The 24,596-nt window shown below is 42.3% G+C and overlaps 1 protein-coding gene across 3 annotated transcripts in view; it reads right to left on the bottom strand.

The window, feature by feature from the left end:
* MAPK11 (mitogen-activated protein kinase 11) overlaps positions 1-23,965 on the bottom strand; it is a 50,789-nt gene extending 26,824 nt beyond the window's left edge. Inside the window, exons 1-4 of one of the 3 annotated variants that reach the window (XM_045031062.1) lie at positions 23,715-23,935; positions 3,701-3,830; positions 2,540-2,598; positions 677-788 (exon numbers count right to left, since the gene is read on the bottom strand). In XM_045031062.1, coding sequence (XP_044886997.1) covers positions 677-788; positions 2,540-2,598; positions 3,701-3,830; positions 23,715-23,827 — 414 coding nt within the window. In that variant the 5' untranslated portion in view covers positions 23,828-23,935. Of the gene's footprint in view, positions 1-676; positions 789-2,539; positions 2,599-3,700; positions 3,832-23,714 lie in introns of those variants that run through there. The other 2 variants (XM_045031072.1, XM_045031080.1) reach the window with 2 other exon arrangements.
* Between the last annotated feature and the right edge of the window lie 631 nt (positions 23,966-24,596).

A 24,596-nucleotide genomic window follows, 5' to 3' on the forward strand; every position in this document is an offset into this window, starting at 1 on the left:
CAGTGTCTCCTTATCAAACTTTGATCAGTTTACAAGTAAAAAGATGCATTTGTTTCTTATAATTTTCAGCCCTGTGAATTTGCCTTGGGATGTGAAAGTCAAGATGGGTTTTTTCCTTCTTGGCACATCAACAACAGTAAAGAGGGCATAATTAGGCCTGCAGGATCTTTATTACTGAGCCAATATCCAAGAAAGAAATAACCTGATGTGCCTTTCTTATCCAAGGGGGAGTTTACAGCACTGACAATTAGAAAAATAGATATATTTTATGTACAAATTGAGCTGATTAGATATGAAATTACTGCGAGTCGATAATATTGTAATCCCACTATACCATTTTACAAGTCATAGGCCCCAATCCTGCAAATGCTTACAGAGGTGCTTAACTTTACACACAAGTAGTCCCACTGAAATGAATGGGGCTACTCACGTGTGTGAAGTCAAACTTGTGTGTAAGTATTTGAAGGACTGGGGTCTTGTCTTTAGTTCTGAAAGGAATCTCGGGAGTTGTAAATTTACTACGGTTTATAAAAATAAATCACCAGAGATGTCATGAGTATTTGTAAGTCTATTCAGCTCTGAAAATGAATTTAAATATTGCCCTTCCAATGAATTATTCATTATAACAACATTTTGGTTGCTCAGTATAAAATAAATGCCATCATGCAGCGTGTACCTTAAGACCTCTAAGTAACTGGTAGATGAGAAATTGTATATGGTCATCTGTTAGCTTCTGGCACTTTACAATGTTATTCAAGTCAGCACCCATTAAATTTGTCACAAGATACCTGTAAAAATAAAATAACTTATTTCTGACAAGCAGCAGGTAAATCTAATTTGTTTAATTTAATACTAAATTACTCACTCCCATGTATATTCCTTCTCCATCCATCAATAGTGAGATAAAAATCCCCTCCTTCCCCCAAATTAGGAGTTTAATCACTTGCCAAGCTAAGAAAAGATCCTTACAGTCCATAAGACATTTAATGTCTTTTTGCCAGACAAGTTTATACAAACTCAGTAAGTTGGGCAATTTAAGAAAAAAATATATAACAATGGCAGTTCATAGCCATAGGTATGTGGTCAGTGTATTCTCACTGCAACTGTAGCAAGCCAAACAATGATCACAGAACAAGAGAACTGTTGGCCAGGAAAGACCACACTGAATCTATCTGGGTTCCCATCTGTTCCCAGTGAAGTCAAAGGCAAATGTCCCATAAAAAAGTCAGGCCTGGTTTTGCTTGTAAGGCTCCTGCTTCAACACAGATTCCCTTCAATGAGTAGAGATGGACAAAATTTGAGGCCCTTGGGACATTCTGGTATTTTGCAATTAGTTTTCATCTTAAATTGGAATGAAAAGTCAAAATTCACAGAATAGAAAATTCTGAAAAATTTCCATTTGGAAATATCAGAATGTTTGGTTCAGTTTTTTTTTGACTGAAACAAAAACAATTTTGACATTCTTAAATCAAACATTTAATTTGGTTTGTCAACCAAGATTAAATTGTTTTGTTTTGACTCTGTTCAACACTGAAATGTGTCCACTTGAATAACTATGGTGCCTCATGGGAGCTATAGCTCAGGTATCTCATGTCCTTATTCACATGAGTAATCCAATGAATTGAGCAAGCAAGGGTTATGTGATCAGACCCCAAACATCCAGGCTAATACCTATAACTGACTACATTTTAAAAACAAATATTTGAAAATTATTTTTTTTATTTATTGGCACTTCAAGTGTTCAAAGCATTCTATCAACTTTAAGCAATTAATTTACTGGCTATGCCTTAGATTCTAGATTCTGAGGGTCAAGTATCAGAGGGGTAGCCATATTAGTCTGGATCTGTAAAAAATGACAGAGTCCTGTGACACCTTATAGACTAACAGAAGTATTGGAGCATAAGCTTTTGTGGGTGAATACCCACTTCATCAGATGCACGATTCTGAGAGCGTAATCCTGGCCCTGTTGACATTAATGAGAGTTTTGCCATTGACTTCAATAAAGTCAGAATTTCACTCAGTGTGTTTCTCCTAAAAGACTGAGGGCCTAATTGTTCTCTCACTTGCTCCTGACTTACACTGGAGTTGTAACTCCACTAAAATTAATGAAGCTACACCAGTGAAAAATTAATATTAGTTGAGAGGAGAATCAGGCCCAGAGATGTCATCACCCACTGCAGAATATTTTTCTGCATTCCTTACACGGCTGACGTCACACATGCTGGCTAGAATAAACACTCCACTTTCAAAACAAGGTTAAGGTGATCAGACCACAAATTTAGTGAGACATACAGAAGATCAAATCACATGCCAGGTACAGTAATAGAGTCCCTGCAATCTATTAAGTACCATGCCCTAAGGCCTTCGGGCAGAATTCCCTTCCCCTTTTTTTGAAAAGGGGACCAAAGGCACATTAGTCTCTCAAAGCTCATTTTGGCTGTAGCTAGACTAGAAAACTGTGTATCTGTTTTCCAGCAACACTGAAGCATCTATCTTCATAGCTTACCAATTAGTCACACTGATGTTAAATTTTACTTACACTTCATTAAAATTTTCTATTGAAGTTGCTGGTGTAAAAACATCTAGTAATCCTATAACCTGAAACAGAAAAGGTGATCTCCTTTTTATTTCAGAAATTCATGAGATAACACATCATTTATGCTAGCTGTCCTTAGAATCCCTGGAACTATGTATATGAACAACATGATTTCACCCTGAATATTTAACAAAACCAGCATAGTACTGGATGAACCTGAATGGAGAGGACTGGTTTTTGTTGTTTTGTTTCTGCCACTAGAAGAAAAATTATCTCTCAGGGCAAACCAAAATTACATTACTTTATGAAAAAATGGAACAAGACTTCTGACAATCTAAAGTCAAGAAGGAGGAGACCTAATCTCCCATTACAGAACAAGTACTGTATGATTTCGATTTGCTTCTGTTGTACTTAAAGCTAAGTAATGCTTTACATGTTTTCTTGTAACATATTTACTGAAATAATTGTAACCTCCCTCCAGCATACTTTTCAATCTACTGTAACACCACTTCTCAACTATGAGTATTGAGTAATTTCCTGTCAGATACTGGATTCATTTTCATTTTAGTTTAAGTCTGGGAAATTAACAGGAATTCCCCAATTCAGCAAGGTACTTAAGCATCTGCCTAACTTTAAGTAAATTGGTAATCCCATTGAAATTGATGTGACTGGGTTTAAAGTTAGGCACATGCTAAGTACCTTGCTGAATCGGGGCCATAAATCCTAGCAGCTTGCACCCAGGTCAAAGACCAAACTCAGTCTTTAGATAAGTACGTTATATTCCCATTAACTTCAGTGAGAGCTCTATGAGTGAATATGAGAACAGAATCTGGCCTTAATTTCTCAGTAGAATCCCAAACTGACAAATGCAGATTTGAGTTTTATTTGGGTTTGATGCTTTACTCTGCCCTTCTCTACTAGTGTAACAACACATTTTCAACAAAAGACACCTTGTTAGTGTCTATTAATACCCATTCATGTCAATGGAATTCTTCCCATTGGCTTCAATGGATTTAGGATCAATCCCTGGACCAGCAACCGTTTCTTGGCAAGACAGGGATCACATATACTTTACCAATATAAGTGTAGGTAAAGTAAATTAAACTTCGGTTTATAAACTTTCTTTTATAGAAACAGAATGCAAAGTACAAACTCTTGACTTACATTTTCATGTTTCATGTGCTTAAGCAACCTAAGCTCTCGATAGGTCCTTCTTGCATGAATAAGTGACTGAAAAGGTCTTGAAAGCTTTTTTACTGCCACCTTCTGTCTTGTTTTGGTATCATACGTTGAACTAAGAGAAAATTAAAAAAAAATTAAAAAACATGATCTACCCTGGCATTGCTAGGCAAGGCCTTGTGATGTAACAGTCCAAAGTCAACATGAGAAAGTTTGAGTTTATGATTCTATTTCCTCCTGCTTTATCACCTGAAAGTGATCTCTGGGAGAGCTATTTGGAGACAAACTCCAATATTCAAAGATAGCTCTCTTGCAATCCTCCTAACAAATTACCAACTCCTAATGATATTGTTCATCCCTAGGTATTACTCTGTCCCCATCTGGCATGGAAAATAACCAGAGAATTAGCTTCGTTAATTTTGCTTTCCAACTCCTGCCCAAACTCAAGGCGCTCTTAGGGAATATAAGGATTTGAAGTCTAGCCCTTAGAGAACAAACTGGAGCCTTTAGTAATTATAGGATGCTGCCACACTGTCTAGCAAATATTAATTATGCCTAGCGAGCATTTGCATAGAATATGACGTCTTCATAAATCTACTGACACCAGATTAAAATTTCTAAATAGCCACTGTCAGACTATAAAAGTTGCCTCAGGAACCATTACTAACAAACAAATCACCAGTATAAATGAACATATATGCAATTAAGGCTCCAATCCCACAAACATTTAAGCGTGCACTCAATATTACACATTTGAGCAACCCACAGTCTTCAGTGGGAGTACTCAGATACATAGAGTTAAGCATGTATGTAACCATTTGAAGGAATAGGGACTTAATTTTCAATACAGTAGCAAGTCTATATAACATATGGCAAGCCCCAAACAAATACTGCGCATTATGTTGCGAATGAGGGGGAAATTGGTTTGTTTACACGTTATCTCCTGACAATGCATAGGACATCTGAAAACTATTTGTTCAGCTAATCAATAATCAAACTCTACCTCCCCTGTTTAATACCATCCCTGCATTTTTACTTTCCCAGTAAAATAAATTCAGTTCAGCTAAGAAAACTGTGAAGCTGCCTACTGAAAGTGTTGATAACACACTCTGCAGTTGCTGGAGACAGCATGATCATAAAGAGATAATCTTTAACACATTATCTTATAGGAAGCCTTTTACTGAGTAACAATCTAGCTGAAAATTCAACAATAGCATGTGTAAGAGTGAGATGGCAATGGTTAGTAGTCATACTATATATTTTACTGGCTCCCAAAATTGTGCTAAGAGCTCCTGCATAAAGACATAAGTTTTGCCATAAGTAGTTCACAAACTAATGCCCAGTTCCTCTACTCTATGTGGATGGAGCTCCACATTTGCATGGCACCTCACTGAACTGAATGGAGCTCCATGTGGGGCAGAGGTCTACTCATCTGAAGCCCGTTGCAGGATCAGGACCTCTTTTCTGACTAGATGCAAAAAAGGGGCAAACAAGACAATGGGGAAAAGTAGAGGACAAAGAACCCGGGCAACATCAGTAAGATTATACAACTAGTTATCCTAGATTACATAGAAACGCAGCAAAGGCCAATGCAAAGCAGGATGGAGCAATGAATTTGTTTATAATTATAGTTACACTGAAAGAGGAAGTAGACTTAATCAACAAGTTTTTTGTAGGGATCAGTGAAGAAGTGAGTCAATCATGAGATGAATGAAACAGATAAGCGATTATTTAGTCAGATAGTTTGTAAGTATCACAAAACTGGATCTTAAAGAGGGATTTAAAGTTGGAGAGGGTAGTGGCTCTGTAGATCACTCCAGAAAAGAGACTCCATGAGTAAAGGGAAGCAAGCACAGGCAGGTGCAGGAAAAGGCTGGCATCTCCAGTGAGGAGGGGCAGGCAGAGTGATATGATAAGAGAGTTGGCCTGACAAGTAGGGAGGAGGCAGATTTATGTAAGGCATGATGGTGATAAGGAGACAATCTGATGTGTTGCTTGAGCAGGCAAGGAAGGTGATTTTAGTGGCTATGTTTTTCATGACTGGAAAAGGGGACGATGTGGATAGGAGTAAGTTGTAAGAGAAATATGTAGCCACATGCCTCATTAGCATGATGAGGACTAGACCTAAATCCTAGAGTGAAATCCTGACCCCACTGAAGTCAATTAATGAAATATATTGATTTCAGTGGGGCCAATATTTCACCCCATGTCTCCTCAGGAATACCTATTCTTCACTTACATTCTAGATCTTTTAAACTTGGCACATTTGTGAGGAAGGAAATGGATACACAGGTGGCTTAACACTTAGTACCGTCTACTGCAGACCACTGCCCAGCAAGTAGCTAACCTTATTTGTGCCAATGCATAAACCTCCACTCATACTTTCACTGGCACATGAAAGCCTTGCAGAACCTGGGCGCTCTGGAGAAGGACTTAGGAAGACCCATCATTCTGACAAACATCTTCTCCCTCACTTCAGTTCAACTGTGGGATTTAGTAGCTTGATAAACGCTCAACTTAGAGATGGATTGCTTTTACCATTTGAATGAGCCAGAGCTTTCAGATGGTATAAAGCATTGCTTTTTAGCCTCAGCAGTTCTTAAAACAGCAGGTGCTTAGACCAGATTGGAACAGAATGAGGGAGAAAAAGCAAGTAGCAACCGGAGTTTTGTGACTTTTAAAGCGAAACTGTGCGTATAAAATGAATGCCCATGATACTCAGCTAGTTTAAATTGTCACAGCTCCTTTACAACCAGTGGTCTGCACCAAGTGATGACCTTTATATTATATTTTTGAAGTGTTTTTCTCACTTGTCTCACCAGCCCCATCATCCATGCTGGATATTAAAACTGAAATTTGTGAAATCTAGTTTCCTTTCCACTATTTATGCTCTTCACTCTTCACATTTAATTCACCTTGGACAATAAAAATAAACTATTCAATTTTGTTACTGCATATTTTTAGTTTCACTTTCTGGTTCTCAAATGTTAGCAGTATGCCGTGGTGTTCAGGCTGCAAACACTGCTGGGAAATATTTCTTTTAATGGGCTTTTTCCTCACAGAAATTCTAAAGCATTAATTTATTGAAAACATTGTTATTTATGTTATTTTTATAAAAGCTAACTCTGCGACCTATCTTAGCAGCGTCCCTTTCAGATATGATCTCAGTCAACCCAGAACACTCAGTGGTTATAAGCATTTATTTGCTACCTGGAAGTGGTCAAGAGATATCAAGCTTGAGCAATAGTGTTGTTTTGGCACTGTTCAAAACCTTCTGCTCAGTGTAATTTTAAATCACTGCTTAATTTAGAGAGACTGTTTCAGTGTTGCTTACTCTGATTATTTAGTGCTTTTCTGAAAGCCCCAGCTGCTTAAATCATGAGATCATTTGAGAATCTGACCTTTCATTTCCTAAAAGAAGTAATTTTCCAGACTTTATGGTTGCAGAGAAAAGCAAGAACACATGAAGCAAGAGTAGCTGAATGGCTCAGAAACCAGAAGTCAAATGAAAAGAACGCAAAATGTAGTATTTTAAAACAATCTCATGGTTTTCAAACCAATTTCATGATTTTGGAATCCTGACTCATGATTTTGGAATACTTGGGATTGGCAATACAGCTGTTTATAAATAAAAAGAATGGTTTATGTTTATGAATTGCATGACATAGTAAAAATTAATTACATGATCATTTTGAATTCTTATTCTCTTTTAGTGTGCTTCTGAATCAGTTCAGAAGAAACTAATGATTTTATTTTATATCATTTACATATATAGGGCTGGCTCTACTGTTTTTGCCGCCCCAAGCAGCGCGCCAAATTGCCGTCACAGACGGCGGGGACAGTATGTGTGCCCTTAGGGCGGCACGTGTGTTTCTGCAGCGGCGGCAATTCAACAGCAGCTTCTGTCTTCAGCCAGAAGACAGAAGCTGCGCCGCCGCGGACAGCTCAACATAGAAGCTGCCACCGAATTGCCGCCGCCACAGAAACGCACGTGCCACCCTAACGGCACACGGACTGCCCCAGCTGTCCGCGGCGGCAATTCCGTGCGCTGCTTGGGGGCAAAAAAACACAGACTGCCGCCCCTTGCAGATTGCTGCCCCAAGCACCTGCTTGGAATGCTGATGCCTGGAGCTGGTCCTGTTTACTTATATACATTTACCATTCCCAATCATGAAATCAGTTTCTGTACAATATGTGATGACTGTTGATTATTTTATTCATGTTATGCCATAAAGGTGAGTGAAAATGACAATGTGTTTATTTTTTATAAAAACAAAACTGCTAAATAGAGACGATATCACAAAGTTTACAAACATCAGTGTCTTGGAAAGGACCCAGAAGAGACTGCTCTTAAAGCAGCCCGATTACTGAATTATGGAGCGTAGTCTTGGGAAAGAACACATACGCCATCAATCCAACCACAAGGAAATATGCCATAAGAGCAATTGGCAGCATGGCAGAATCAGGAGGGAGCTACGTTGCAGTCCCAATGTAAAGAAGCGAGCATTTCCCATTATCAGCTTTGGATAAGTACCGCCAACAAACAAAATAAACTAACATAGGGAACTGAAATATTCCCTTCATCTCTCACCCCCAAACAAATGCTTTATTATTTGATGGCACTTCAAGGAAGTTAGTGAATGCAACTTTCAGAGAGCCACATTTACCCTACAAAGCAAAGAGTGCTTCTTTGTCTACTAGGAAACACACAATTATGTTCAGGTACATGCGTAAGAATAAATCTATAAAAAATATGAAAGGTAGCGAGTCAAAAGGAGAGAGGATGAGTAATGGTCTTCAGCAAAACAACATACTAATGTCATTGCTACAGGAACAATGCTTACTTCACTCTACAAATGGTGATGCGATATATTATGGTTTTGCAATGCAGTATCACTTGGATATTGTTCCTACATACCTTATGTAATGCTCACAAGGTATGTAAGAACTTTAGCTTTGCTTTAACTCCAGCACAACCAGTGTCAATTATTTAAGATGAATTTACAGCTAGCATATGAATGCCAAAGCAGCAAACAGCTATTATATTAACTTACATTGCATATACTGTATTAAACATATCATAAAATTGCACATATCTGCTTCTTATGATTTTTCTAATTAGTCATGTCACTTTAGTTTACTAGCAAAGAAACCTAGTTCTTAACTACAAACATTATTCAATGTCAATATAAATCTATTTCCAACACAATTTATAAAATAAAAATAATCAGTATACTAACTATACTCAATCATTGGGCTACCGGGGAGATTTAGTCTAATCTTTGTCTTTCAGACCTCCATCCTTCAAATACTTGTGCATATGAGTAACTTTACACATGAGTATAAGTTTTTTGGGGGAACGGTTATAGACGTTATGACTGAAGTCACTGCGACTAATCACACATGTAAAGTTACTCGTGTGTGTAAATGTATGCAGGGTTAGAGCCTTGGAATGGTTAGCTCTCTTAGTGCAGGGACCATGTGGTACCTCTATCTTATACAGCTTTTGAGTAGACTGCCAGTGCTTAAATAATAAAGATCTGTCACTGTTGCAAAGCTAATATACTATTGAAGATCAAGCTGCATTTTATTCCACCTTTCATCAAAAAAGAAAACTGTCAGGTAGCTATAGACTATGGAATAAGAAACTATAATTAAAACTGTCAACTTCTAAGCTGCACATAAAATTTACTTTAAAAAAAAATAGTGCCATCAAGATGCATGCATAAACCCAAGCAAACAATCTCATTTACATTACCAATGTCTTTCTTTTCCCTAAGTCCTCCCATATCTTGTTTGCTCTCTCTATAGTGGTCAAAATTTTCAGAGGCAGGACTTGGGCTTCTAAGTCACTTTTGAAAATCCCACATTTAGGCCATAAATATAGACTTAGCAGTCTAGAAAATGTTGGTCCTCATGCCTAAATTTAGCCCCTGATCTTGCAAAGAGCTACATGCAGCCAGTGTTAGATCTTAAAGGTCTCTGGGACAAGGGACCCTGTTTTACTCTATTTGTAAATTGCCATGCTCGTTTTGGCACTGGATAAACAATTAACAACTTTATTAATCGTTACAATGCTGGAAACACAAAGGAAACTGCTCATTTTCCAAATAGCATGCTGAATTAATTGTACTCTTTGCAGAAAAATGTGCAAAGAGTACAATTTTTGGTATTTGTCTTTGCTGAAAGCTGTAGTTCTCCAGAGCATCATTTTAATAGTTACTTTTTTCACCAGACCTCCAGAGGGTCCTGCTACAAGCAGAGGTGCCGACTTCCCCTCTTTCCCGTGGGTGCTCGTCTCCCACCCCTGGCCCTGCCCCCACTCCACCCCTTCCATGAGGCCCCTCCCCTGCCCTATGGCTACAACCACTACGGAGCCACCTCTGTTTCAGTGACCCGCCCCTCTCACCCAGATCCTTGCAGCAGTGCAACTTGGTTGTCTCCTTCCTGTCCCTGGGAAAAGCACTCAGGCTGTCTAGTATCAGCACCAGGGAACCAATTCTGTCCCAAGCCCCCCACCCCAAGTACCCGCACAGCATTTTTCAAACTCTCCTTTTTTTCCTCTTTGTAAATCATTGTCCATCTGCTGCTCACCCATGTCTCTCATCATACCCCTGGTGCATATCATCCATCCATCTCCTTCTCCCCCTTCCTTCCCCTCAATGGCTCCATTTCCACATCCTTGTTACTCTCCCCCTCTACATGCTCCTCTTCATCTCAATCTCCCCGCTCTTCCTAAGCACAAATCCAGATCCCACATCCACACTCTCCTCTGCCTTCTCTTCCTTACCTCTGGTGACATTTGCCCCAGCCCTGGCCCTCCCTCTTCACCGCCTACGCTCATCTCTGCCACTACTGCCGCCCTTCTCGTGTCCCCATTTGTAACCTCACCCCCATCCTCCTCCTTCTCCTCTGCCTTTCTCTGGAACACCCACTCCATTTCTCCAACCTCTTCATATCTTGCTCCCTCCAGCTCCTGGCTCGCACAGAGACCTGGAGTCCTTCATCTTATAGAGGCCTCTTCTTCTCCCACTCCCCACCCTGAATCAGCCCAGGTTGGGGGTGTTGGACTTCTCCTCTGCCTCTCCTGCTGCTTCCCACCTCTCCCTCCTCCCCTGTCCCACCCTTTTCCCTCTTTTGACCAGCACTGCATCCAACTCTCCTCTTCTCTCAATGTTGCTGTCACCTACTGCCCACCAACTCCTCCCCATCAGCCTTCCTCTCTATGACTCTTGGCTTTCTCTGTCTTCCACCACTCAGTCTTCTTTTCTTCAACATCTCCGTTAATGATCTGGATGATGGGATGGATTGCACCCTCAGCAAGTTTGCAGATGACACTAAGCTAGGGGTAGAGGTAGATATGCTGGAGGGAAGAGATAGGGTCCAGAGTGACCCTAACAAACTGGAGGACTGGGCCAAAAGAAATCTGATGAGGTTCAACAAGGACAACTTAGGAAGGAAGAATCCCATGCACCGCTACAGGCTGGGGACCGACTGGCTAAGCAGCAGTTCTGCAGAAAAGGACCTGGGGATTACAGCGGATAAGAAGCTGGATATGAGTCAGCAGTGCCCTTGTTACCAAGAAGGCTAACAGCATATTGGGCTGCATTAGTATGAGCATTGCCAGCAGATAGAGGGAAGTGATTATTCCCCTATATTTGGCACTGGTGAGGCCACATCTGGAGTATTGCATCCAGTTTTGGGTCCCCATTACAGAAAGGATGTGAACAAACTGGAGAGAGTCCAGTGGAGGACAACAAAAATGATTAGGGGGGTAGGGCACATGACTTATGAGAAGAGGCTCAGGGAACTGGTCTTATTTAGTCTGCAGAAGATAAAAGAGCGAGGGGGGATTTGATAGTGACCATCAACTACCTAAAGGGGGGCTCCAAAGAGGATGAAATGGCTGCTCTCAGTGGTGGCAGATGACAGAACAAGGAGCAATTGTCTCAAGTAGCAGTGGGGGAGATCTAGGTTGGATATTAGGAAAAACTATTTCACTAGGAGGGTGGTGAAGCACTGGAATGGGTTACCTATGGAGGTGGTGGAATCTTCTTCTTTGGAGGTTTTTAAGGCCTGGCTTGACAAGGCCCTGGCTGGGATGATTTAGTTGCGGTTGGTCCTGTTTTGAGCAGGGGATTGGACTAGATGACCTCCTGAGGTCTCTTCCAACCCTAATCTTCTATGATTCTATAAAAAGCAACAAAGAGTCCTGTTGCACCTTAAAGACTAACAGATGTATTGGAGCATAAGTTCCACATGCATCTGACCAAGTGGGTATTCGCCCACGAAAGTTTGTGCTCCAATACATCGGTTAGTCTTTAAGGTGCCACAGGACTCTGTTGCTTTTTACAGATTCAGACTAACACGGCTACCCCCTGATACTAGGATTCTATACTCATCCCTGGTGACTCGAAGTTTCATGCAGATGACCCATGCGACCCCTTGGCTGCATGTTTCTTTGCCCCCACTTCTTCATTTGATCTGCAGCCCCTGTTCAACACTGTCTGTTGCCACTCACCAAAAGGGCATTCACTGAACTTGGTCTTCACCATGCACTGCTCTCTCTCTGCTCTTTCCCCCTCTCCAGCCATCACCTAATCTCTTTCAGCATCACCCATCAGTACCCCTTCCCTCCCCCAACACTGTCACTTGACCATTCTGTGACTTCCAATTCATCAGCATTGATGACTTCTCATCTGTTCTCAGTTCTCTCTCGCCTGCCCTCTCTTTCCCTTTCTTCCATTGATATGATTGTTGATGCTCTAAATTCTTCACTCCATCTTTGACTCTTTTGTTTTTCTTTCCCATCACAAGCTTTGCCCTACCAATCCATAGCCCTGGCTTGCCCCCAACATCTGCTTCCTACGCTTCAGCTCTTGTGCTGCAGGGCATCTCTGGTGGAAATGCTACATCCAGGCTGACTTCCTCTGCTATGAATTTGTTCTCACCTTTCTGATCTACCATATTCCTAGCTGCTTAATTGAATCCGATAGTCACAATCCCAACCACCTTATTGCCACCTTTGACTGGGTCCTCAAACCAGCTCTCATGCGTCTCCACTTTTCTCTCTGCACAGGGTCTTACCAATTTCTTCCAAGAGAAAACTGACAAATACAATATGACTTTCTCTCAACACACCTTGCCTTCGTTTCCCCCCCACCTCCCCACTACAAATTGCTCTTTTTCCATGGAGCAGATGCGGAAGTTCTCACCTGCCATCCTTTTCTGACCGCTCCACTTGCCCCAGTGATCCCATCCAATTTCCTGATCTCCTTTGCACCCACTCTCATCCTATTCCTTATTCTTCTCCTTCACCACTCATTCTCCCCTGGCTCCTTCCCCTCACATACAAGTCTCTCTCATCTTAAAAATTGTCTTAGTCTCTCCCATTAAAAAAAACAAACAACAAACCTACTCTTGACCCACTTGCCTCTCCAACTACCACCCCATGTCCCTTTTCCCTTTAATTTCTAAGCCCTTTTAAACTTGCTGTTTGCAGTCTCTGTCTGGAGTTCCTCTCCTTGAATTCCATCCTAGCCAGCCTCTAACCTGACTTCCAACTCTTCCTTTCCACTGAAACTACTCTCACCAGTCACCACTGACTTCTTCCTAGTCTAAGCTCAGAGCCAGTACTCCATCCTCATCCTCAACCTGTCAGCTGCCTTTGCAACAGTTGATCATACTCTTCTTTTTGAAATCTTGTCCTCCATTGGCTTCCGTTTTTCTGACTTCTCTGGATTCACCTCTTACTTCTTTAATCATTCCAGCATGTCCTTCAGAGAATCCTTCTTATCCCTTTTCCAACTTTCTGTTGGGGATCCAAAGGACTCTGTCCTTTTACCTCTTTACTCCAGACCTGTCTCCTTCTGTCCTAACTAAAATCTCAGCCTCTCTCTCTCTGACATCAACTTGTGGCTGTCTAATCATCAGTTCAAGCTCAATGGGCAAAAACAGAGCTCCTAATCTCTTCCTGTCCACTTCAGCCCTCCATGCTACCTCCTTTCTCGATCATTGTGGACAACACCACCATCCTGTCAGTCACTCAGGTCCATAACTGAGCATCTTCTTTGACTCAGACCGATCTCTAGATCCTCAAACTCAGGCCATGTCTATGTCTTGTTAATTCTGTCTGCCTCTCTAAGATACATTCTTTCTGATCCATCCACACAGCTAGCACTCTCCTCCAGGTTCTCAGCATCTCACATCTCGATTACTGCAATATCATTTTCTCTGGCATTGGCAAATGTAATCTTGCCTCATTCATACCCATTCGTAATACTGCTGCAAAGATCATTTTCTTAGCCTATAGCTTAACCGTGAAGCAGCTTTCTTTGCATCCCTCTGCTGGTTCTCCTTTCTCTAAAACATCTGTCATAAGCCACTTGTCTTCACTTGCAGGCCCTTCACAGCTTATTCCCACCCTATTTATCATCTCTTATTAGCTATTGAGATGCTGACTTCCACCTCTGATCAACACATGATGCCAGCCTCCACAGCCCACTTGTTAAATTTTCAAACAAGCAACTTCATGTTTTCTTCCATGCTGCCCCACATGCTTGGGAGGAGCTCTCAGTAAACACCTGAATAACTAATGCATTATCCTTCTTCAAACCCCTCCTTGAAATTCTCCTTTACCATGATGCCTACAAAAAACGTAACAGTTAGGATGCGGGTGTGTTGTGACCACCGCCCATCATGCTGACCAACATAGTCTCATTGTTTCCTTGTGCACCCTGTAAGTCCGTATCCATCCGCTGTCTTGTCCCATATTTAGATTCCATGCTTTTTCAGGCAGGGACCATCTTTTTGTTCTGATTTTGTACACTGTCTTGCACGGTGGGTTCCTGGTTCATGACTAGGGGCTCCCAGGCTCTGTGGTAACAGAAATGAACAACAAACAAGAACAACAACAGCTATAATTCAAGGTCCCCAAGCAATCAGGATCCTGCTGTGCTAGTGTCAAGATTCACCATGAAATGGGGGAGACTGAATGAGAGCAGGAGAGATTGCATCAAAAACCCAAAATGGCAAAGCTGTCAAAGACTCTGCTCAGTTCATTTTTCGTCAGATCAGGATTGTCGCTCAATTTCTACCAGGAAACAGAAATGCAAACTCAAGGGAACAAGTCAGTCTCAAGCCTGTCTCCTGGCAGGAGTCCTTCCATTTTCTCTACAAAATGTGTTAGAAAAAACCCAAATCTTCAGTAGTAAGTGTCCCCTTGCTGCCAAAAAGAGATTTTTTTTGTATTTCCTTTGTCAGCCTTGCTTTGAAATCAGTCTACAACTCCTATAAGTAAGATCCATATCTTGCAATTCACTACAAAGCTTTGCATAGTCATCTTCAGTGAGAATCATTATCCTCTTTAAAACACAGACCTCATTAGAACCAGTATAGACATCAGCAGAACCATACTTAGGTCCAAGTTTAGCCTTGATGTAAGCGGTGCCCCTCCAATTAAGACAATGAAGCTAACCCGCAGCAGCGCTGAATGTAGGCCCAAATCCTGCAAAGGGATCCCAATGAGTGCACCTTTCAGACTACAAAGCCCACTTCAGTAAACTACCTCTGCAAAGGCCCACTGGTGCAGATCTGATTTCAGAATCAGAGCCTTCACCCTTGCAGACCCTTCAAGTCTTTGGCTCTCAAATATATGTATATACGAAAAGTGTATGTATTACTCCGAAGTATGATCGCTTCTCTATTCTTTTAGCATTCAAATAAGCAGGCACTTTTACAAATGACACAAATTACAGTGGTGATGTTTTACTTGAAGTTGAAAGTATACATTTGTTAGTCTCTAAGGTGCCACAAGTACTCCTGTTCTTTTTGCGGATACAGACTAACACGGCTGCTACTCTGAAACCTATACATTTAGTGGTATTGTAATTAATGCTGTATTAATATTTCCATTAGAAATAGATATTTGTGTTGGCTTAAAACTGCCATAAAAAGGTGCTGTGGGCAAAAAGTCCTCAAATAAGATCAAAGCTCAGGAGTGATTCTATTTTTAGCCAAAGGTGATTTACAGTCTAACAATTTAGTATAATTTAAAAAAATACCAACAACCTCCCCCGCTCCTCCCCAAACACTACTTAATGGTCTCCAAAGCGGTTTTGGTGCTCTTAACACTAAGACAATTTATGAAATGAGTTTGGTAAGCAATTACTTTATAATTTAGGCCCCAGTCATGCAGTTCACTACACCCCCAAGCTGATTTTAAAACCAGCAGAATCACAGGATCAGGATCTTAAACTTTAGAAGTTGGGAACCTTAATCCTATTGCTTCACCTTCCCTTCCAATGCCTCAAAACAAAGTAAGACCAAATTCAGGAAAGGATCTCTTTTTTTTCAGGACAGTATGTAAGCTTAACCTTAAGAAGATGCTCACGTTTCATTACAGTCAATCAGACTTAAGCATGTGCATAAGCGCTTTTCTGAATCAGGGCATATTTTATTATAGTCTGTGGAGAATGAAAGAATTATGTGCATTTTTAAAACAAAATATATGCACCTCAGTTTACCTGTGTGATATTATCCTGCCTAAATATGTGGAGTTAAATCAAAGGAGGCCGTAAGAAGGAAACCAACAGGAAATGAAACAATGGCTAAAATAAGGTGCTATGATAAAGAATATCAAGGGTCAGTGGGGAAACAACAGGGAAGCTATTGATTGGGGAACAGCTGCCTGGCTCCAGCTAGTCTGGCAAGGTGTACTTTTCCCAGGCCTGCACCTAGGCGCCAAAGGAGAAGCTAACTTTAAACATGCTGACCTAAAAGGGAGAGGTGGGAGAAGACGGGTGGTCGGCATGCTGACAGGGAGACTCAATAGGGGAGACAGTCATAAAGAGCATGCTGTAGAAGGCAGTTTGTGCCTCTCCCAGACAGAGATGGGGTTAACTGGGCAGAGGAGAGCTTACAAAAGCTGGCAAAGAAAGATTAAGATATAGGTATGGGGAAATATGCATGTAGACTGTCACTTTTACCATTTGCTCTGTATCTTTGGGTGACTAAATAATGCTTTATTGTGAAGAAGCTGTTTTTGAGTCACTTTAATCAGCAGCTGTCACAGGCTCCTGGAGGAAAAGTTTTACAGGTGGCAAACTCGATTGGGCCTGCTGGGTTAACAAGTTTGGGAAACAGGGTGGGGCTGCAACCCAGACATCAAGTCTAAAGGCCTGTCTGCACTGCACTGCACTCCACTCTACTAGTGTCAGCGTGCAGCGCATGGGTACATGCCACAGTAAAGAGCCAGCTGTATCCGCACTGCCTGTGTAGCTAACCCACGGCAATGAAAGTCTCTGGAGTCGTCAGAACATTTTCCCGCTGCCTCCCAGTGGTGGGGTGTACCTGGCCTTTGCGGCTCCCTACAGGAGGCCCCACAGTCCTACTACATCCCACACTAGGCAGCAGCAATGTGGTAGAAACAGCAGCGAAGGTGGATTCTCCAGGCCTGCCTAGAGAGGCCTCTCTAGAGCAGCCACTTTGGAAACCACAGAAACCTGGTTCTCCAAGGCTTAGAGAGGTGAGCAACAGCCAATCTGAGCCTGGCTGGCCCAGATAGAAGGAGCTACCTGGTCTTAGCAGGTCAGTTCCTGGCTGGGAACGGAGGAGTGAAGAAGGGGGCTGCTCTCCGGGCAAAGGAGCCTAACAATCAGACAGACTTTATGGCTGAACTTACTTAGCTGGGATTGCAGAGAGCACACTGGCCATGAGATAGGACTGGAGATAAAAGGGGCCCAGGAAAATAGCAGCAAAGGATTGAAATCAGTAGTACGTGGCTGCTGCGTACAGGGTCCTTGGGCTGGAACCCAGAGTAGTGGGTGGGCCCGGATTCCCATACCAGACACAGGTAAAGTAGTGCAAGCCCCAAAGAGGAGACAGGGCTTATTTGGGAGCCCGCACAATGGGCTGAATTTAAAGGGGCCAGAGCTGGTGCTGAAGATCCTACTGAGGGCAAATAGACTGTTTATTTATTGGACTCTAGTACTCCAGAAGGGTTTCATTAGGACTTTGGGACTTGGCCAGAGGTTGGCTGGCAGCCTGCATGGGTGAGAACTGACTGTGGTACCACACCCAGCCACTTGGAAGCACTCAAGAAGTGAATGCCCCTTTACTCTCCCACTGCCAGAACTTTTCCTTGATGCTGGAGCCTTTCCCTATGCAACAGGGAAGGCTCTGGCAGCTGGGGAGGCAGTGGGATATCACTCTTCTAAATACAGCCGTGTAGATGGGGCAGGCATGGCTTAGGCATGTAGACAATCATGTAGTGTACACACCCCTAGGGATTCAGGTGTGATTTTTACCCTACTCACCTAAGCAGCATCTTACCAGCTACACTGCTATTTAGCCCTGTGCCAGGGGATGCATATAGAGTACATACGCTACATACAGCCCTAGCACAAGTATAAATAGCAGCGTAGATAACAAGGCACTGCTTTGGTGCCTCGAATAAAGACAGGCCTGAATCCTGGGGGTATGTACGTTGCCAGGCTCTCTACTCACCCAAGCAGTGCCTCCCCATCCACACTGCTATTTTTAACAGCGTATTGGCCCACTGCCATAGGGAAAAGCTTTGGCAGTGGGGAAAGGTTCCGGCAACTCCTGCTAACAAGCCTTTTCCCGCTGCTTCCCCTTGGAAGAGCCTTTCATCGCCATGTGTAGCTATACAGCCTGTGCAGATGCAGCCGGCGTTTTGCTGCTGTGTATAGCTACGTGTTGCCACAAGAGGTATGCAGTGTAGATGTAGCCCAAGAGTGTTTGGATCATTGAGAAAGGTGAGGGAAGCCAGGCCAGTCAGTTGAGAAATGCACTCAAATGGGATAAAAAGGATTGAAAACAAAGCTTGCCCTGTAATTATGACATAGGCCAATTTTATTTTATTCTTCCTAGAACAGAAACAAGACGCACTTCAGTACACTTCTTTCCCATCCAAATGGGCAGATATTACAAAATGCCCTTTGGAACACTGGGGAGGGGACGATACAAAGTTAATAGAAAAAGTGTAGTTTAAATTGAAAATGGTTTTAAAACTCACTGAGTAGGGATGAAATCTTGACCCCATTGAAGTCAGTGGAAGTTTTGCCACTGAGAAGTTAGGATTTAACCCTAGATATTTAATGTGTATGCATTTCTTCAAGAAAGGGATCTGTACTGAGGATGCTAAAATGCATGATATTGGTGTCACAGTTACTCTAATTTATTTTTATTATGTCAGGAGTAATGATAGTTAAAGGTTGCATAATAGTTTCTATTTTAATCTCGGTATCTGTCACATACAGCTTCCTGAAATATTCACTTTCTGGGGTGATATGTTTATGCTTGGTCTCTGCACAAAGAAATTTTGGGGGTAAGTTTAAAAGTAAAAAATGTCAGTGGTTCTTTTTATTATTTTTATATATTCAAAAACAAGTTTTCCATTATATAAAAATCCTTGCAACTCTTTAGAAATGCAAACAAACTCAACTCTCTATGATAAATGGCTGGGACTTGAAAGTGGATATTTGGCATCATGTAAATAGCCCTAAGTGAGAAGAAATGTGGAGTATTACAGTGAAATTTGTTTTTTATTTGAGTAAGTTATGACCCTTTGAAGTTTATGGGACCTGCATACACCATTAGGGGGGAGGGATAGCTCAGTGGTTTGAGCATTGGCCTGCTAAACCCAGGGTTGTGAGTTCAATCCTTGAGGGGGCCACTTAGGGATCTGGGGCAAAAATTGGTCCTGCTAGTGAAGGCAGGGGGCTGGACTTGATGACCTTTCAAGGTCCCTTCCAGTTCTAGGAGATTGGTATATCTCCAATTATTACCTTTTATTACCATATCTTATTTGTTTGTTTTTGTGCTATGCTTAAAGGACTTGATCCTGCACCTATCAAAGTCGATGATAGAACATCCACTGACTTAAATGGGTGAAGGCTAAAATGCAAAGTTCTCAGCTCAGGAAGACTGTGCAGCCTACATCTGCAGAGTTAATTGATGAAAATATAGTGTAGGGGCGCAGTGCCTGAGGCGAGGACTCCACAGAAGTTCTTTGTGTAGTGCCTGTGAGCTCTGAATTCCAATAGGGTACTAGGCAGGGCTGCTATATGCTTTGTAAAGTTTCCAGGAATGAGCCCACTCTGATGCACCTTCAGTGTGAGGAGGCTAATCTCTGTGGGTCAGAGATTGTATTCTGCATCTGGTACAACATCAAAGCACGTTGCCAGCATTTAAATAAATACCTAGCGAAAAGGGCTGCAAAACGTTTGATATCAAAATCATTTTGAGCTATAAGACCACAAAAACATCTGATCTCTCCCCCCTTTATTTCTAACTCTACTTTAAAAAAGTAGATGTAGTCATACAAAAATTAATTTAAAAAAAGTCACTCCAAGGCTGAGAGGTTGTCTGATAGAATCTTCACTAGCATGATTTAGCCCAACATATCGAATGCAACAATTACAACATTTTTTTTACCCCAAAGTCCCTCAGATGCAAGTAACAAGTTACATTAAAAGGGGAAGATTTGCAGGAAACAGTTACCCTGAATCAGAAAGGAGGAGAACATCTTACTACAAATAAAGATTTGTTTCAGTACTTTTAAGAAACGTAGGATTCTGTTAAAAACTTTGATCCTATTTCAAAGCCAGTGTTTGGATTTCAAGACTATGGCTTTGATTCAGCAAAGCACTTAGGCATGTGCTTAAATGCAGTTGATTTCAACAACACTTAAACCATGCTTAAGTACTTTGCTGCATAGGGTTGGGATTAGTCATATAAGGGGCAGAACACATTAGTCAAGAGATGACCAGTTCTCCTGGGTGAGACATATACTGCTTATCAACATATCACTGATTCCACTGTGGAAAACATTCAAAATATCAATGGATATTAAAATAATTGTACAATGTTTTTCTTTTCTTTTTACAGGCCATGAATCTTTTTCTCAAAATGATGGGCTTTTGTTCACATCTATAGTCTCCAGGGCCGGCTCCAGGGTTTTTCCCACCCCAAGCAGCAAAAAGGAAAAAAAAAAAAAAAGCCACGATTGCGATCTGCAGCTCTACCGCTGCCCCTTCAGTCTTCGGTGGCAATTTGGCGGCTGGTTCTTCGCTCCGAGGGAGTGAGGGACCCACCACTAAATTCCTGGACGTGCCGCCCCTCACCGTTGGCCGCCCCAAGCAGCTGCTTGCTGGGCTGGTGCCTAGAGCCGGCCTTGATAGTCTCACTGGGGTCAACTGGACTACTCATGTAAGTAACAACTTACTACTTTGGTCCAAAAATGAATATTTTAGCAATAAGCCCTTACCACTGCTTTCATTTCAGATGCACTTCCCTGCATTCTCTCTCCTAATTTCTATACTTTTCCATTTATCAACAGCTAGGATTTCCTTGGGGGAGAGGAGGGGAGGGGGAGCTAAATAGAAGAAATTGTAAATTCTACCACAGCTGAAAACAAGCCAGCTGTGCAGCATGTGAAACACCACTTGTTTTGATTTCCTTTATTATGATTGAAAAGTTTTTGGCATTACACTACAGATTTTTCTTATAAATATTTGAGCTTAAGGAAAAAGGACAGACCAATCAGGTGCAATTAGAAAACTAAGAAGCTTGTTTTCCAACTGCAAACATAACATAGTTCTCAAACTAACAGAAAAAACCTGAATCCTCAAACTAAGAGCTATGATTTAAATAACTTAGGAACAGAGATATTCACAGAATCGTGCCCTTAGTTGGAAGGAAACGTATGAATGATCACACAGATTTTGTAGAAAAAGGAAAAACCTGAAATCTAGTCAATTCTAGAAAATGAGTTAAGAGAACTTCCAGGTACACCACCTACCCTAAGATCCCCTGCCAATCATTGTGGGGGACTGGAGAGAGGCAGGGGGTTAAATCACATTTTCGTATTTTAAAAATGTTTCTCTCTTCTCTATTGTGTGAAAGTCCCAAACAAAAAAATCCTTAGGAAACTGACAATACAGGGAAAGAGTGAAACTGACCATTCAGAAGGTTTTGTCAAATGCACAACACAAATCAAATGGAAACAAAATTGAGAATTTTTTTTCATTAGTGTCTTTGATTATAGTCATGATAGGGGTTTCATTGTAAATAGTAGATAAAATAATTCAGATAGAGGTATGGTTTTTAAACTGACGGTGACTTTTTAAAGAGTTACCAGTTCTGAAAATGATTCAAAGTTTCTACAAATATAGTTAAATATGAATCAAATAGGAAAGTAGTTTGATCCTGCAGGACTGGAAGCACAAAGTAAATGAATTCTGATAGATAACTGAGCAATTATTCAAAACAGAAGTGTTTAATGGAAAGGACACATCATGGATCCCTGCACAATATTAATAGTCTACAGTCTTTGGGTCTCATTCTGCCCTGACTTACAATTCAACTGAAGTCAGTGTGCAAAATTCTGTTCTCATTTACACTGGTAAAGAGTAACTCTACTGACTTCACTGATTTACACTGGCATATCCAAGAACTGAATTTGGTCAAATGAGGCTGTATGGGGTATAAGTCAGAGCAGAATTTGATGCCATGTGCTTCTCCATATATCCTACAGCTCACCTCAAATAATGTTTACCACTATATCATTCTACTTATTTCTTTGTTCTCCACTCCTGTGCTGGCACTCTGATTAACCTGTTTGCCAGGAATCACATAACTCATAGAAACGAGGTATTATTTCAGACACAAATATGGAGCAAGTGAGTTGCAGGCAAGACAATGGGTCACACAGTAACCCTAAAACAGGCATGACAGAATGCAATGAAACTTCTCATAACATTAACAAGGAGAACTTTGCTATTCATGCAAAAATCTCTCAGCACTAGCACTCTTACTCTTCTGTGCCTGACTCTAAAGAAGCAGCCAGGTTTTAGTTCTGATTCACAGAGACAATGACTCTGCAAGATTCCTGGTAGTGTTGCAATTTTCACTGAGCTCAAGTGCACATAAAATGAAGGCTTCCTCCTTGATAGATGGATTGACTCTGTAAACAAACTCCTCATTGTCTCCCTACACCTAGAAACAGGTTTAAATGAGCCTGGAAGTATTTTTAGGTGAAGGTCTGAGGTTAAGGGTTATATCAACTAGTGAGCAGGCTACTGAAGGGGGGAAAAACAGAGGCTCTGGTGATTTACCCACCTAAAATTTTGTTTAAAGAGAGCAATGGTAAGTTGTTCGAAAGGCAGTGCCAGTCACCTTCACCACCTAAAATGAATGCACGAGATTCCCCCCCCCCCTCCATAGCAGTGTGAATAAAAGAGTCATCCTAGCAAACTTTAATTCATGCATGCTGCTCAGCAGTGAGGAAGGTCTTAAATCTAGTCGGGGGGAAGCCTCTTTTCAGAAGCCGGAATGACCCGGGTTACCCTTAGCAACCCATGAGGAATTCCAGAGCTCAACATTATTGTGAGAGTTTCAACTCCAGCTCTCCCTCCTCCTAACCCTAGTGGGGGGCGGGGAAGAGAAAAATCTCACACACACAGATCCTCTGTGTCTAATATATAGGGTAAGAGAGAGCCTACAGTGTTAGGATCCATAGCACGCATTCATATAAAGATCCTACGGGCCATAGGTGCTGGAACTAGGGGTGCTGGGGGTTCTGCCGCACCCCCTGGCTTGAAGTGGGTTCCATCCTATATAAGGTTTAGAGTTTGATTCAATGGCTCTCAGCACCCCCACTATAAACATCTTTCCAGCGCCCCTGCCTGTGGCTACTTTGCAGCGGCGGCTATCCCGCATGGATCCCAGAAATCCACCCCCTGCTACACACCCGTCCCGATCCTGGGCGTAGCACAAACACACAGACCCAATACCAGCGCAGGCCTAGCGGCTCCCCATGCAAACGGCTTCCGGGCATTGTCTGCGCCCAGCCAGGAGGCTGCCAGCCGGGCAGTTCGTGCCGGACGGGCCGGGGAGTGGGGTCGGGGGAGCACGGAGCTGTGCCTCTGCCTGGGGGCCCGTCCCCTCCTGCCCTCCGCCCGCGGCCGGCACCTACCACACAGAGCCGTAGGCTCCGGAGCCCACCGGGGTCAGGTTCTGGTAGCGCTGGGGAACCTCCCACACCGTCTTGTTCAATTCCTGCTTGTAGAAGCCGCCTCGCTCGGACATTTTCCGGAGCAGCCGCAGCAGCGGCTCAGCAGCCAGAGCGCTCCAGCTGGAAAGAGCCGCCCGAGCCCCGCCAGCGGGGGCTGGGGGAGGGACCGGGGGAGGGGGAAACGACAGGAGGAGGGAAGTGGAGAAGCGAAAGGCGGAGGGGGGAAGCTCCTAGAAAGGTAGCCAGAAATGCAAGCCCAGGGCCAGTGTCACAGTTTCTCTCCCCCACACACACACAGCGTGACAGCAAAGGGCAGGGCAGCCTTACTCCCTCTGACCCTGCCACAACCCATGGACACAGCTGATCATTTCAGAGGGTGGGGGAAAGCCTGGCAGAGCTCAGACTATCCTCCCCAGCCTGGAAGAACCAGGGCACCTCCCACCCCGCCTCTTCCAATTCAGCATGGACACGAGAGGAGAGAGGAAAGGCGGATCTGGTCACCCAGTTTTGCCAAATCAGCTGTTCACGTGTATTAGTGTATTATTGGGTCTAATGTAAATGTACTGAATTATTAGGAAGCTGTTCCACAAGTAACACATCTGGCTAGCAGCAGATTTTACCTTGTTGCCAGCTCTAGCGATTTGATCGTGCATCTCATGATAAATAGTATTTTTCTTGAAGCACGAGCGCCTGGAATCGTTCGATTATCTTAGACTTTCAGCTTCCATTTACAGAAGAACTAAGTTTCTATCCCTTAGGGTTAAAATGAAAAGCTTGAAAAACAACAACTCCTAAAGGCTAAAACCCCACAAAGCAAATATAAAGAACCCCAAATTATTATTT

Source organism: Mauremys mutica, chromosome 1, assembly GCF_020497125.1.
Source record: "Mauremys mutica isolate MM-2020 ecotype Southern chromosome 1, ASM2049712v1, whole genome shotgun sequence".
Taxonomy (NCBI): Eukaryota; Metazoa; Chordata; order Testudines; family Geoemydidae; genus Mauremys; species Mauremys mutica.